This window comes from Colletotrichum costaricense (genome assembly GCF_030867565.1).
Source record: "Colletotrichum costaricense strain IMI 309622 chromosome Unknown Scaffold_2.1, whole genome shotgun sequence".
Lineage (NCBI taxonomy): Eukaryota > Fungi > Ascomycota > Sordariomycetes > Glomerellales > Glomerellaceae > Colletotrichum > Colletotrichum costaricense.
In genome coordinates, this window is record NW_026848231.1 from 67,082 (window position 1) to 82,225 (window position 15,144).

Consider the following 15,144-nt stretch of genomic DNA (forward strand, 5'->3'; position numbering starts at 1 on the left):
AGATATGAGCGTCTGATTGCTGTATGCTAACCCTGCTTGCTATTGTGAGCCTCGCATGTCCATCTGGTAGCCGCGATCGCCATATCCCTTTCCCTTATGATCCCATTCTGAGCCCTGAATACCAAACCGTTCCGAAACCAATCCCGCGATGCCAACGGTAGACAAACTATGCTGTCTATTAAAGGCGGGGGTGAAAAGAAAATCTAGCTTCCCATGCAAGAAGCCGATGCACGACTGCCACATGCTAGCCATGTGTATTAAAGTGCAGGTCTTGCGAAAGAAAAGAGAGAAGAAGAAGTGCCGTAACCGGCGAAGAAAGAATTATGAATGCTTAATAGCATAAGTCGAATGTCATACCACAGAAAAGGAGAGTTCGTATGCCAACTTGATTGTTGTCGTTGTTGCCAAGTCGTGACCAAAGAGCAGTGATTGCGGAAAGGCCAAAATGAGCCGGGACCAAGACTCCAAGGAAATCTAGAGTCCACTTTGAAGTCTAAATTCTTTCCAAAGCAATCAGAACCTCCAAGAAGCCCAAAGTGAACTGTCGTAAAGCTCGAATGCGCTAGGAAAGCTCTTTTGACTTGTCGTAACGCCTTGCTGCCAAGCATGCACAAGTGCGAGTGGACATAATCAATGCGCTCATGGGAATCGTGGCTGCTCTTGCCTGAGCAATCAGTCAGTAAAAGAAGTCAAGCATCAAATACATTGGCGTCAAGGACTTACCTGAGGAGAAGATATCGAGAAAATTCAGCTCAATGGACACACTCAAGCATCCGGTGTTCCAAGAACATTTGCTCCATGGTGCCGAAGAGGAGTGGGAGTTTGTGGAGTCTGGGGAGTCTGAAGATCCTCGTGATCTTCGGGTTCGTCGTTGGTCATGGTAATGCCGTCGCGGGGATCCTCGCGACCGTCAACGGCATTAGAAGCGCCATGAAGGGTGGGAGTATCAGGATCGTAAAGGTTGTCGGAGAGGCTGACAGTACCGCCATTAGGAGGGGCAGGGCCACCGGTGGTAGGCGTGTGAGGACTGTCGACATGGGGAATGTTGTTCTCATACAACTGTTGACCAGGGGAGTCGATGATCAGCCTGAAGATGTTGGTCTGACCGGGTATAAAGCCAGTGGCGTGCGGATTGGCAATGTTGTGGTTGGGAATATGGGGAGGGGGCTGATGCTGCACCGGTTGTTGCGGCTGCGGTGCAGGAGGCACGACTGTCGAAGTACCAGATCTGGCGTTCAGGGTATCTTCATCTTCCTCGTTGCCTTCAAGAGGGATGAACTCGATACCGCCACGAGAAGGAACCGGGGTGTGCCGAGGGACCAGATCATAGGGCGAGGTCGTTTGCATCGCTTGCTCGGGGTGAAAGACCTGCAAGAACTGCTCTTCCTTCCAATTCTCGTATACATGGTCCAGAGTCTTCTGCACACGCTCCGAAAGAGTAGGCATGATATCCGGGGCGTCATCAACGATCTTGTTATATAAGGCAGCAAGCATGTCGGTGAGGATCTGGATACCCATAGTGGCGTCCTGTTCCTTGTCCTTCAGCTCCATGTTCTCGCTATGGAGACCAAGAAGTGTCCTGATGGCCTGGCGAAGCTCAGCTCGAAGAAGGCGGTTCTTAGTCCGAAGCCTGTCTCGATCTTGGTTCAGAGCCAGAGCCTGGCCTTGGATGTCTGCCATCTGCTGGAACAAGTTCTCGTTCTGGATGACTTTGTGCGATGCCACCTTCTCAAGTCGCAGAATCACGGCCCGGAGCCCCTCGTTCTCGTCAAAGGCAAGACCAGCGGTGCCAATGGCCTCCCTCAACTTCCCATTCTCGGCCTTGGTTCTTGCACTGTCTGCCTTGAGCTGAGCATTCTCAGCCTTCAGCCGAGCAATCTCAGCCTGAGTAGTCTGGAGCTGCTGCTCCATTTCTTCACAGCCGTCAGTGCCAAGGGGAGTGGTGGTGGTGGTCTGGAGGAAGAAAGAAGTCAGAATCAAAGGGGAGAGAAGGGGGCTTTATATAGATATTGGAGATCTCCCAGGCAGCGCCAGATCAGTAAAGCAGGATCAGTAACTCAACATGAGATGAAATGAGGACATGAAGAAAGAGCCATTGTGGTTGTTCTCTCACGTCCAGTTACTGATTGGGGGACAGGAAGAAGGATATAAAAGGGAGGAGACTCACAGTGCTGGTGGTGGGCACAGCTTCACCACAATGGCCACTCTGGCCGCTGCTGTCAGCAGCACCAGCCGAAGCTGGGCCACTAACACCCCGGAGGCCACCCGGGGCGGCGATGGCAATGCCACCGCCAGCAGCGGCCTCAACCGCCGACGAGAACTTCGCCGGGATGGCATCCCGAGGGGCGCCACCCACGGCCACCGGGGCATTGCTGTGACTAGTGTCAGCAGCAAGAGGCTGTCCGGCGACCGCCGGCTGCCGGACCGTCCGCATATTCGCTGCGGCATGATCTTGGGGCGCTGGGGGGTGGGCGGCGGCGCCCGGCACAAAGGTCGAGGCGGTGGCCTTGTACGGGATGGTGTAGGGCGAAGACATTGTGGATGATGATGCTGGAATTCCTAGTTAGAATGAAGCTTTGATCGGTAACTAGGGAAGAGTTGGGAATACCTTCGTTGGTGGGCTTGTTTGGTTGATATAGCTGGGATTGGAGACTGGAAAGGTTGGTTGGATGGGGAAGAGAAAAAGTAGAAGAAGGGTGGAAGAAATCCGGGTAGGAGGGTAGGAGGGTAGGGAATTCAGTGTGTCCCTTCGTCCATAATAGGTCAACCGAGGGCGGTCAGAATATTTCTGGTAATTCACAACTGATCCTGAGGAAGCAGCGACTCATTAATATGAAGAGGGCTCTTTCCGCGAGGGCTTTCTCCGATAATCGACAGGATCATTGTTCCTGTGAGCAAAGTTCAACACCCCGAGAGCACCACAGGTTCTGCGCTCTGGAAATAATTCAAGTAGACGAACCGTTTTACTAGACGATTCACATGATCCTCATATTTGGAATTGTGTTCCGCCGTTGTTTGGTCCTACCTTACCAACACCAAAAGATGAAAAATTCCAGTCTCAAGATCTGGCCCAGACATTCGTCGGTGTATGAGGTGACTGGCATCGTAAATCTAGAGACAACAACCGGAAGAGAGCATATAAAGACCGCACAAATAACTGCAGTGATATAGAGAATTCTCGTCATTTCGGAAACTCGGAGGACATCAACTGCAACATCGGGAGTCTGTCGTCGACAATTCGAGATTACGCGGGGCCGGAGCGAGGTGAATTACGGCCCCACTACGGGAAGCCAAGAACGGCGCTAAAATCTTAGCGACGGGTGCCCCAGGGCACAGGGGTAGGTACCTTTCACCTGGAACCTAGAAGCTTCTCTTCAAATGGAAGCTCCTTCCCAAGCTCCCTTCGGACCTTTGCTGTCGGGCCCGTGGGAGCAAGTCAAACATTGACTGCGTGCGAGCCTCGTTACAATTCTCTCTCGCAAACTTGGCGTCACCGAAACAGAGCCGCAAACGTCATTCTCTGGACCATCCCGATGGACCAGACGTCGCAGCAGGACAGCCCTCTGTCCATCGCGGCCAATGTCGCCGGAATCCTCACATTTGTTGTCGCTATTGTCGCAGCAGTGTACGTCAGAATCACATATCTGCGCAACAGCGACGACGAGTATTTCCGGGTCAAGGCCTCGCTGTCATGGTTCAAAACGGAATCCACGTGGCTATCAGATCTTGTTCGCACAGCCGGTGAAAGATCGGGAGGTCCCCATTCTCGCCAACCTGAATATCAGATGTACGCCTTTGTGATGGACGATTTGATTAAGCTGGAGAAACGGATCCTGGAACTGCTGGCTGAGGCCGAGACTAAGGCTGCGGGCCAAGACGCCGAGAATCAGGGTAAATGGACTCTCGTGCCCAAGAGTTGGAGCTTCACGACCAATGTTGCCATGGCTTGGCTGCCGGTCCGGACCAAAACGTTGGAGCTGGTCCGCCAGAGAGAAGCATTGACGGCAAGAGTGCAGTTCACGCAAATGAGCATGATTTCTTCGTAAGATACTTTTGCTGACGAGTTGTTGGTCGCTATTACTGATCGTTTGTCGCAGTCGGATTCGAGATTTAGAATCGAGGACGACGTGGACGGAAGCCAAGGCTGAAGAGAGCTTTATTCGTATGGAGAATCAAATATCTGAGCAGAGAGCCCAGATCCATCAGCTGGAGGACCTCGTCTATCGTCTGATGCATCGGAGTCGACTCAGCCACGGTCCAGATTCACCGTTGGCCGATCCCGTTAGGTCGCGCCGATTATCCAGTCCCTCGCAACAGCTTCCAAGCGAGTTGACGAATCGAGGGCACCACCGGCGGGCCAGTTCGCAGTCTACCCAGCGGTCGAGGTCCAAATAACGAGTCGTGAACCGCCTATTTAATGGAATACCCTCCTTGCAGCAAATAAGCACCTGCCACCGCCAGGCTGGCCACCGCCACGGGAAGGTCAAGCTCCAAGACCGACCAAATCCATACACATCCCAGAGTTGGCGCCTGTTTCATGATATACAGATAACTGAACTTGTTGGTGATGTAAATCAGATGGCATCCAGCCCACACACCGGCCACGAAGAAGATGGCCTGTCGAATAGCATGCTGGTAACGAGCCGGCAGTCCCGGGATAAGGTTTGGGCTGGATGGGAAAGCATGGAGATTATAGAAAAGAAAGAAGAGCACTACCGCCCACCGTCGTCATCAGCAAAGGAGCAGAATGAAGGGGACCGACTTGAAACTCACCCATCAACGCAATGAGGGTACGGCTGAAGACATTGGGCCATTCGATCTCCTTGGCATACTGATTCTGGACGAGTACGTCGAGGGTGCCGTGTACCATGGCAAGACTTACAGTCCAGAGCAGTGTGTCCATGATGCGCTCCATCAAGGGAGACAACAAGGCCTCTTCGTCGTCCTCATCATCGTCACTATCCTCGCTACCCGGCCTGTCAATTCGGACAGCACCCTTGGGCAAATTTTTATTCCGCGGATCCTTGTCGGCCTGCTTGAAAAGACCACGATCTTGGGCCATCTGCAGCAAAGTGGCTTCGCTGGGAGCTGACCGATCAGGCTGGGCAAGGGGGATGCCCTTAGGATCCTTCACCCTCTTTTCCTTGGTCCCCTTTTTGGCCATGTTTGAGGTTGCGAGTGAACACTCGATGTGCCGTGGTTGAGGCTTTTCCCTCGCCGTCCTTTGCCAATCCGCTCAGGGACACCTCGAGCTTCGGCGATGCCAATACAGAGGTCTCTCCGTCTGTGAGATGCAGCCAAGTGGCAGCTGCAAGGTATGTTGTCGTCGGATGTCTTCGTCTGGTCGCGTGCTGAGCTGCTTAGGTTGGCTGACAAAGACACAGTTTACAGTTTGACAGTTCCTTGTCCCGCCGTCAGCCCATAAGGTATAGTAGCTGGAGCTCACCAGCTGTCAGGGAAGTCCTGCACCTGGAAAATAAAAGGTAGAAAGCTCCCCTGGCCCCTGCTGCAGGACATCGGTCCAGTGACCAAACGAACCCATGCGGCTATGCCCTGTCGCCTGACACATTGCTCCGGAGGGCCAATTGCCAGGCGTCGCTCGCCCCTCAGGGCGGATTTAGTGTTGTCAGGGCCCCGTTCCGCGAGGATCTGTCACCGCCTGCATTTTCGGGAAGGGAACGGGTGCTACCACACACCGACGGCGCAGATGGCGCGCCAGTTGCGACAGAATGACCGAACTGAGGTGGTGACGGGAGGCAGCGTGAGTGAGCGAGGCACCGAATCGTCCGGGCCCCAGCTCATCCAATTTCCCAGCCGATCGTCTCCCGCTATTTGCGACCACCCACACCACCATTGACAGCCACCACCACCACCACCCGTTGTCGCTAAGAAGCTCCTCCGAGATTAGACCAGGGTCCCCCAAAATCGCAAGGTGGCATCTCACGCTTCTGCTCTTCTTTCCCGCGCGATGCTGCTTGCCTCGTGACCTCCATCGAGTATCTAGTGCTGCTTTGCGACTCTCTTGGGTTTCTCTGAGAACTCTTCCGTCTCAGCATACACCTTTTACGACCTCTTCGGACCCGTCATCTTTCTGCGCGAGGCTGCGACTCGCCGACACACGCCACACCGCATCCTCGAAATACTCCTCCCGAAAATAACCCCACCTTGGGGAACTCGAAACCTCCTCACCGACGAAACGATATCGTATACCAGAGCGGCCCGGTGTTGGAATTTGCGACAATTGTAGTTGACAATGGGTTGGATAATGCTCTTCGGCGCCTTGCTGGTGGCTGTTGCGCCTGCATTGTATATATACCTGGTCCCGTTGATCACGCCGAGACTCCCAACCCTGGAGAACAAACGCATCTGTCTCTTGATTGCACACCCGGATGATGAAGCCATGTTCTTTGCGCCAACAGTTTTGGCCCTCACCAAACCGGATACAGGCAATCATGTCAAGATTCTGTGTTTGAGTTCAGGTCAGCAAACTTCTTGGGGACATTGTTGCAGGGGCAAAAGGACGCCGTGGCTGACAAGAGGGGCAACTGTATAGGCAACGCCGACGGCTTGGGCGAGACTCGCAAGAAGGAGCTGATCAAGAGCGGCATGAAGCTCGGTCTGCAGCAGGAACACGACGTCTTCGTCATTGACAGCCCGTGAGCAATTCCCCCTCCTAACCCACTGCCCCTCAACTCCACTCCAGACCCTGGACGAGCTAATCTGACCGCCTCCCGGCACCTCCAGCGACTTTCAGGACTCCATGACAAACGTTTGGGACAAGACCAAGATCTCTACCCTCCTCGGCCGCGCCTTTGCGCCGCAGCTCGCCCGCCAGCGAGCCGCTGGCGAGGAACCCGACGCCAACATTGACGTCCTCATCACCTTTGACTCGACCGGCGTCTCTTCCCACCCGAACCACATATCACTATACCACGGTGCCCGCGCCTTTATCGCCGCCCTTTCTACCAACCCGCGCTGGCCCTCCCCCGTCGATCTCTACACCCTGACCTCGGTCCCCTTTGCGCGCAAGTACACCAACTTCCTCGACGCCATCCCCACGCTCTTCTCCTGGGCAACCACGGCCGGCAGCAACCCCCCGAAACCGCCCAAGAAGCCAAAGAAGGAGGACGACGAAAGCGATGACGAGGACGAGGAAGACGACAACTACCACCCGACGGCGCTCGTGTTCCTCAGCGAGCTGGGCGCAAAGGGCGGTTGGGCCACGGCGTGGAGCGCAATGACCACGGCGCACAAGAGCCAGATGGTCTGGTTCCGCTATGGATGGATCTCATTGAGCAGGTACATGGTCCTCAACGACTTGCGGCTGGAAAAGGTCGAGGCCGAAGAGGAGACCAAGGCGTAAGTAAGCTGCGCAAAAATATGGGACATCTTAGTCACGAGAGTGAGAAGAAAAAGAGGGGGAGGAGCAAAGAGAAGTTGATGGTAAAGCATGGATTTGAAAAAGAAAACAAGGCATATCCTACCTAGCATCTCATATTCCCCCATCCACCACCCCCTTGATCATGAGCAGGCGTTTTTGCATGGACTCCACGTGTTTTGGGTAGATACCAACATATATCGCCGGAGGTACAAAAATCATCAGCGTTGCAGTTACAGAATGAAGACGAGGTACACCAGATGATGGGAACAGATTACATCTCCAATTATTCATCGGTACCCAATTGATAGAAGTATTGCAGTAGCAACGCATCAGAACACAAATCTTTTCCATGACATTGGAATTCAATTCATTGAATCATCTATCGGAGTCCATCTACCAGACAGGGTCCTCTCGACATGTCTTCCAGATTCCTCTTGCCAAATGGATCGCCTTCTGCCATCTACCACACCAAGGCCTTTAAGACCTCCTTTCGGAACAGGGGACCGGTCTGTGGTAACCGTTGCGAATTCAGAGCTTCAACCGTGCTAATCGCCTCACCTTCATTCACAACCCCCCGACTTGCCGACTTACCAAGCTCAAATCGTAGACGATTCTCTTGCTCTCCAAATCTGACCTCCCTTCGTTGGCGGACCATCCTTCGAGTTGATCGTCTGAGGGTAATCGTCATGCTCTCATACACTGGGTCGCCCGCCTCGGTGACAATGGGTACAGCTTCCGCATCCTCTGCAGCCCCGTCTGGTTTAGAAACCTTTGGCCGGCTTGGATCGGGAGCCAGTCTCCGAGTTGGCTCAGAGCGAACAATCTGCTTTACCCATTTGGTTTTGGGTGCGGCGATGTCTTGGTTCAGGATCCTAACAGTGCCTCCATACGTCGAGTACGTAATCGGATCAGGGAGAAAACGGCGAAAATCGTTGACAAAGTCAGGGATAATCTGGGATCCCAGCGCGGGCTCGCGGCGTAAGCGTACGCTGGCCTGCCGCAACCATTGCTGGCACGAGCGTTGGATGGAGTACCATGACATGTGTTGCTGTGCTTTTAGTCGATGGTGACGAGATATTGAAGCTGGCGGTGGCGATGGGAAAAGGGTCTCAAACAGAGTTGCCTCGACATCCTTGCAAAGTGAGTCGTACTCGGCGCATGCATGTCTGATGGAGTCCCAAGCCTCATCCAGCTTACCAGAAGCAACCAGCGACCTAGTGTAAATGTCAAGGTCACGGATGCCGGGCTTTCCCAGATGGGGATTGGCCGTCATGGCGTCCCATACAGCCAACACGTCGTTGGACCGAACGACCCTGTTTTTGTCGCTCATAGTCTTGTACTCTCGGGTGACCGGTTTAGAAGATATTAGGTAGGTCCACTCCAGGAGCGACGACCAGGTATCTGGCGGTATAGGGATGCCCCATTCTGCAGAGATATACTCGATTAGTTTTCTGGCTAGAATGACATGACCAGTGCAACCGAAAGACTGCACGATGGCGTTGATCAAAGGCTGTGTTGGCGTCGGTGTTCGCCTGATACTGTCCGCCCTGTTGGCCTTGACAATCGTTGCTGCTCGATGATCTCTGTCGGTGATGAGGATGCCCCATACTTTATAAAGAATTCGAGTCATCTCCCTGACTGAGCCAGCGCGTGCGCAGGCTACTAGGTACGCGCAGTAGTACTCTTCGTCCACCACTTTGTGCTTTTTGCGGATGAATGCATTCAGTCGTCCGACAGGGGCGGGCAAGCTGAGGAGGCGATGTAAGTCGTGAGTCGGTTCCCAACTAGCACGGCCGTAGGTGAACCTCCTGTTGGCAACGAGGCTAAGTCTCAGTCCCTCGAGGGGCCACAAGATCCGGGTGTCTTTGATGTTCTTCCTACGGCCATGTAAATCACGGAGTCGCACTCGCAGCCTGGCCTTATCGTTGTGCGAGTAGGCTGGGTCTGTGAGAAATCGAGTCTTGAAGTATTCGGTATAGTCCTGGCCATTCCTGTGGTGGCTATCTTCCTCCCCCTTCGTCACATCCCAAATTTCCTTGGCAGCCTGGACATCGGATGCGGCACCGGCGCATCTTAAGAGAACGACGTAGTCGAGTCGAGAAGGCTCGCTGCCATGGTAGGATCGTAGACCGAATAGCGTACGCAATGACTGAAAGGTGCTTTTGTAGATTTTGGGAACACCGAACCGATCAGCGACCGAGGCAAGAGAGCTGTACTGGCCAAGTCCATTCTCGATACGCAAACCGTGGGTTGCATTGCTGCGAGGGCCGACGCGAGAGGGGTCTAGGGAGCGCACGATTTCCGAAAATGTAGTCGGTGGCAGCCTTTGCAACGCGTCTGCCGCCTCAATGGGCCTTGGGTGACATGCTAGGCCTTTGACACTCCTCACTATTTGGGTTGTATCCTGTGATTGAACCGCTCGTAGCAAATCTGCGAGATGCGCGTCGGCAGATTGATCTGAGCGCGACTCGATCGCAGGGGCCGAGGTGTCGAAGCTGAGCTTATGCGACTGGGACATGCATCTCGTGGATATGTCCAGCCCATTTCGTGGAATTAGGATTCTGGCGGGAGCTGTTGATATGGGAAAAGGGGGCAGATGCCCGTAGCATCTTCGTAATCGGGCAGCCAAGATTTTCGAGGGCGTGCCGCGAGGGGGACCTTGATGCCGCAGCAGCTGTCGAAGGCCTTTGGCCTCAATAGTTGGTATCATAATGGAAGGTTGCGAGGTCTGTATCGAATCATGTCTTATGCTTCGAAGCCAATGGCACGGCCAAATGGAAGTTGTGTTTCTTCAAAGATGTGGCTGAACGACCGTTTTGCTCGCGTGAGGGGAGGTTGCTGAGTGAAAAGGACAAACAAAAAGCTGTCCCCTCACTGTGAAGGGGGACGTACCGTACCACATCGGCAAGCCATGGAGGAAGGCACAGCTCCCCCAAGCACAGCTTACGCAGGTCGAGGCGTTTTCCCCGACAGCCCAGCTTCCCCAACTTTGCTTCTTCCGCTGCCGCCGCCGCCGTTGCTTGCCGCCGCCTCCTCCTCCTCATCCATCGGCCATCCTCCTTGTCTTTGTGGCCCGCCAGTGCCTGTTTGCCCGCTCCAAGTTGCAATAGAAGTGCTGCAAGTGCCTGCTTTAGTGCCCTGCTCCCTTCCCCTCTAACCGTGCCATCCCGGACAAGGGACGGGAAGCTCCACGCAGACCTGGGGCAAGACCCATTCCTGGCCCACCTTCCGGTGTGCCGTGGCACGGTTCAATCTCATTGTGGGCTGAGCAGCCGGACTATCTCTCTGCCGACTCCGAGAGGGTTTGACCAATGATGTGCAGCTGAGCTTTGCCCGCGCAAAATGCACAATTCCTCCTGTAGCTGGCCCCACCCATCGCCTCTCGGCCATCCCAGTTGAATCGCTGTGTCTTCATATCAAGGAACCGCACCGATCCATCTCATCACAGAGCCCCCTGCTCCCTTCTCTTCGACCCGAACTTCACTCTTCAAATCACCATGGCGGACGCCGGCGAAGACACCACGCATGTCCAGGAGCCTCTTGACCTCGTCAAGCTCCTGCTCGACGAAATGGTTTTCGTCAAGCTGAGAGGTGACCGTGAGCTTAAGGGCAGACTTCATGTGAGTTGGGATGCGTGTCTCGGAGTTGCATGAGGCATACTAACTCGTATCACAGGCATACGACAGTCATTGCAACCTTGTTCTGGGTGAGGTCGAGGAGACCATCTATGTGGTGGATGAGGATGAAGAAGATGAGGAAGTGAAGGTGAGAAGGCTCGATGAGCTTGATGTCTCTTCAAATGCTGACAGCATATCGCAGACCATCAGCAGAAAGTCGGAAATGCTCTTTGTTCGTGGTAAGTTCCAGCACATCTGAGGAACTAGTCAAAAGTCTAACAAGTTCGCAGGTGATAGCGTGGTTCTCATCTCGCCTCAAACGTCCTCATAACCATTGGGGGATCACGCATCAACCATCGCCGCGAAGGGGCTTTGGTTTTGAGTCAACACCAAGTACACCCGAGCCGACGACAACATCTCACCGCTCACAACGCGTTTTGACGTCTCTTGTCGCGACACCGGAGAGGAAAAGATGTAACTCTTCATACGAATATCATCAATGCGGTCTCTCTCCATATACCCTCATCCCGAGACCACATTAGCACCCCTGGGCCTGTTGCAGAATCTACTCCACTACAGCCTGGGACAACTTGCGTATTGGTACGATGGTGCAGCCAGGGCCACTAGGACGCTTCATTATCATGGCTGAGGAACAGCTGGGCAGACTTACCCATTATAACCATACACTCAATCTCGTCGTTTGCAGTTCAAATAGACATTCCTAGCAATGGAGCCCGCTTCAGCGCACCCTGCTTTATGTTTCTCTATTCCATTTAATTGGATTTTCGAAAGCTCTAGATGTGCTATTCCGAACACTTTGATGACTCTTTCTTGCTCCTGGTTGGCAGCAGTTGATCAGGTCCGGCAAGAGGCGCAGCAAACAGGGTACAGCCGCAAATCAACTCACAAGCAAGCAATTGAGTGCCTGAGTCACACAAACTTCCACTTCCGTTTGCCGCGACCTTTGTGGTGAGTGTATCCAGCCATGCGGGTCGCCATGGCTGAAGATTGATAGAACCGCCATTCTGTGATTAGGTATCTTACGGATACTTCAGTCAAGACACAATCCGAGGCTCCGCATTCTGCAATGACCTTACCTTAGTAGGTAAATCCACCACCATCCAGGCGTCACCACAGCATAAGGTAGGAAGGTTGGTGTTGGCCCGTGCCAAAGCTCTTATCGATAAGCCCCGCCGAGTTACTCATGATGTCAACGCTGCTTTAGACTCACCCATCTCTGAATTCCAACCACGCCTACCATGCCTTAATGCTCTATGTATCTGTAAAAATCTGGGTATGATACTGTATTTTGGGCGAGGCCAAACCAAGTGATTCAGCTCAATTCTCAGCAGGTCAGAACTTGTCCTGATTCGGGATCCTCGTATGAAAGGCGCTAGTTGCGAGGGCTGTTGCATATAACATAGATACATTTCAGGAAACCGGCAGGGGATAATTGGCCCCAGAATAAGCGGCCTAAAAGTAAAGCAGCGGGGCATTCTGTCACCCGGGCGTGGTGTGGAGGTGGAAGTGGCCTCGACTGTCACTGCGGCACTGCCTGCCGTTAGACTTCGCCGCTCCGAGTCAATCGATGACTCCTTTCACTGTCCCGTCGCGACGCCAACTTTGTCGGAACTAAAATCCGCCCCTCCCTCTATATAGCCTTGACACGCTGCATTGCACTCCCGTCGATCAATTCCATCAGATATCTTTCACAACCCCATCGTACTGCTTTTGACACGTATCAATGATCCTTAGGATACGGATATAGCTGCTCCCATCACCCCACCATGACGAGCAAGAACATAAAGTCATTACCGCATGAGAAGCGTAAGGGCGAAGCTGTATGGAGATCCCAAAGAGTTCGAATGCCTCTTCGCCCTGATCGTCGCTGACCACTCTACTCTAGGCTCTTAGCGACTTTGCCGAGTACGTCGAGAAGCAGCAGGCATTACGATACCCAAGCGCCAAATCAACCGACACTTCCAAGGTTACTGAAGTCCCTGAACATCAGCATGCCGAACTCGACGAGCTCTTTGACAACCTCGACCTAGCCGAGCCTACTCCTAGCGCCCGGCTGAAAGACCTCCTTCTGGGCACCGATGACGACACACTTCAGAAGTTGGAGGGAGTGCTCCAGGAAAGGATAGCTGAGGGCCACGGGGAGGCCGTGTTCGAGCTTGGTTTCGAGAACAACGGCGAGTCGATGGCATTGTCAATAGAGCAATGGAACGCTGCATACACCAGATTAAAGGAGGCGGCCAAGAGGATACGAGCCGACTGCCAGACGCTCATCACCAAGAACATCGGTGGCGATGTCGAGGCCCCGAGCGCTCAGTCTGGCAAAGACAGCCATTGCAGCGGCAAAATCATGATTCGCCAGACTCCAGCAACAGTAGAGGATGTTATTGAGACCCGAATAGCCGTGGTTGGCAACGGTATGTGCCCTCTGCGTCTGCCCATGATCTACTTGGTGGGCGAGCTGGTCTCTTCGCAGCATCAGAACAGCAGTGAAAACAGGCTAACACGCACACCATAGTCGACGCTGGAAAGAGTTCTCTTCTGGGAGTCCTTGTCAAGGGTGACCTCGACGATGGCAGAGGACGCGCACGAGTGAACCTCTTCCGCCATAAGCACGAGATTGAGACGGGCAGAACCAGCTCCGTCGGCATGGAGATCCTAGGCTTCGACACTGTTGGAGAGGTTGTTGTCTCTGATACTCCTGGGAGTAGGCACCTCTCTATCTTCTGTCGTTAGAATGACTCACTAACGATCACCAGGAAAACTGTCGTGGGAAGAGATTGGAAAACGCAGCGCCAAGGTCATTACCTTCACTGACTTGGCAGGTCACGAAAAGTACCTGCGAACGACCGTGTTTGGTCTGTTGTCGAGCAGCCCCAACTACTGCTTGCTGATGGTTGCGGCCAACAACGGCCTGATTGGCATGAGCAAAGAGCACTTGGGCATTGCTCTGGCACTCAACGTCCCGGTGATGGTCGTAATTACCAAGATTGATATTTGCCCACCTCAGATTCTCGAGCAGACCATCAGCCAGATTACCAAGATTCTGAAGAGTCCAGGAGCGCGAAAGATTCCCATCTTCATCAAGGACCGTGAGGAGTGCATCAACACGGCCACCCAGTTCATCAGCCAGAGGATATGCCCCGTCTTCCAGGTTTCCAATGTCACGGGTGAGAACCTCGACTTGGTCCGAACATTCCTCAACATCTTGCCGCATCACGGACGCTATGATTCCGAGGCGCCCTTTGAATTCCACATCAACGACACATTTTCGGTTCCATTCGTCGGCACAGTTGTCTCCGGAATCATCAAGGCCGGTGTGATCCACGCCGGTGACAACGTGCTCATCGGTCCCGACTCCTTGGGGCAGTTCACGTCCACCAGTATTCGTTCCATCGAACGCAAGCGATTGGGGGTTCCAGCTGCTTCTGCGGGGCAGTCGGCGTCCTTCGCCTTGAAGAAAGTCCGGCGTAAGGATGTCAGGAAAGGCATGGTTGTTTTGCCCAAGCTCGAGGGACAGCCAGCTCCCAAGGTTCACAGAGAATTCATAGCAGAAGGTGAGTCACATCGAACAAGTATACAATCCGGTGCTCAAGCTGATATGTCTTTAGTCTTGATTCTCTCTCACGCGACCACCATCAAGACAAAGTATCAGGCCATGCTCCATGTTGGACCAGTCTCGCAGACGTGCGCGATAATTGATGTTGACCGCCCGTACATTCGAACTGGCGACAGAGCAACGGTGGCGTTCCGGTTCGTCCAGCGACCCGAGTACCTCGCCCCTGGTGATCGGTTATTGTTCCGAGAGGGCAGGACCAAAGGCTTGGGGATAGTCAAGTCTGTTGGCTACGACCCCAGCAAGCCGCTATATCCGCACGGCGACTCTGCTGCGGGCGAAGATGGCGCAGCGAAAGCCAAAGATGAGGAGAACGGCGAGAAGACCGCTAACAGCCAGGAAGTCAAGGTCGGCGCGTAAGGAACTTGCACTTGGTATTTGTGTAATTGGGCGTTGAGCGGCGATATGATTTTTCTGGTCAATTAGCATTGGGTTTGAGCGATACCAAGATGTACACTTCCCAGGAGGCACGCTTTTGCGCGTGTCTTGTTCATTCATTCAATCATCATTTA

General features: G+C 53.7%; 7 protein-coding genes across 7 annotated transcripts; 4 read left to right on the top strand and 3 right to left on the bottom strand.

Moving 5' to 3' along the window:
* Window positions 1–765: 765 nt before the first annotated feature.
* CCOS01_01639 (uncharacterized protein) lies at window positions 766–2,536 on the bottom strand (the record flags this gene model as incomplete). The annotated part of the gene is made up of 2 exons (XM_060449832.1): window positions 766–1,953; window positions 2,168–2,536. 2 exons carry the CDS (start codon window positions 2,534–2,536, stop codon window positions 766–768), a joined length of 1,557 nt encoding a protein of 518 aa, XP_060318482.1.
* A 997-nt stretch (window positions 2,537–3,533) lies between these two features.
* Window positions 3,534–4,395, top strand: CCOS01_01640 (uncharacterized protein; the record flags this gene model as incomplete). Its single annotated transcript, XM_060449833.1, has 2 exons — window positions 3,534–4,042; window positions 4,098–4,395. The coding sequence occupies 2 exons, from the start codon at window positions 3,534–3,536 to the stop codon at window positions 4,393–4,395; spliced, it is 807 nt and encodes a 268-aa protein (XP_060318483.1).
* Window positions 4,396–4,410: 15 nt separating this feature from the next.
* CCOS01_01641 (uncharacterized protein) lies at window positions 4,411–5,164 on the bottom strand (the record flags this gene model as incomplete). The annotated part of the gene is made up of 2 exons (XM_060449834.1): window positions 4,411–4,712; window positions 4,774–5,164. 2 exons carry the CDS (start codon window positions 5,162–5,164, stop codon window positions 4,411–4,413), a joined length of 693 nt encoding a protein of 230 aa, XP_060318484.1.
* A 1,089-nt stretch (window positions 5,165–6,253) lies between these two features.
* CCOS01_01642 (GlcNAc-PI de-N-acetylase) lies at window positions 6,254–7,363 on the top strand (the record flags this gene model as incomplete). The annotated part of the gene is made up of 3 exons (XM_060449835.1): window positions 6,254–6,479; window positions 6,554–6,656; window positions 6,745–7,363. The coding sequence occupies 3 exons, from the start codon at window positions 6,254–6,256 to the stop codon at window positions 7,361–7,363; spliced, it is 948 nt and encodes a 315-aa protein (XP_060318485.1).
* Window positions 7,364–7,841: 478 nt separating this feature from the next.
* CCOS01_01643 (uncharacterized protein) lies at window positions 7,842–10,091 on the bottom strand (the record flags this gene model as incomplete). Its single annotated transcript, XM_060449836.1, has 1 exon — window positions 7,842–10,091. One exon carries the CDS (start codon window positions 10,089–10,091, stop codon window positions 7,842–7,844), a length of 2,250 nt encoding a protein of 749 aa, XP_060318486.1.
* A 787-nt stretch (window positions 10,092–10,878) lies between these two features.
* CCOS01_01644 (LSM domain-containing protein) lies at window positions 10,879–11,329 on the top strand (the record flags this gene model as incomplete). Its single annotated transcript, XM_060449837.1, has 3 exons — window positions 10,879–11,001; window positions 11,057–11,237; window positions 11,289–11,329. The coding sequence occupies 3 exons, from the start codon at window positions 10,879–10,881 to the stop codon at window positions 11,327–11,329; spliced, it is 345 nt and encodes a 114-aa protein (XP_060318487.1).
* A 1,456-nt stretch (window positions 11,330–12,785) lies between these two features.
* Window positions 12,786–14,992, top strand: CCOS01_01645 (elongation factor Tu GTP binding domain-containing protein; the record flags this gene model as incomplete). Its single annotated transcript, XM_060449838.1, has 5 exons — window positions 12,786–12,839; window positions 12,905–13,433; window positions 13,535–13,723; window positions 13,776–14,573; window positions 14,628–14,992. The coding sequence occupies 5 exons, from the start codon at window positions 12,786–12,788 to the stop codon at window positions 14,990–14,992; spliced, it is 1,935 nt and encodes a 644-aa protein (XP_060318488.1).
* Window positions 14,993–15,144: the final 152 nt, after the last annotated feature.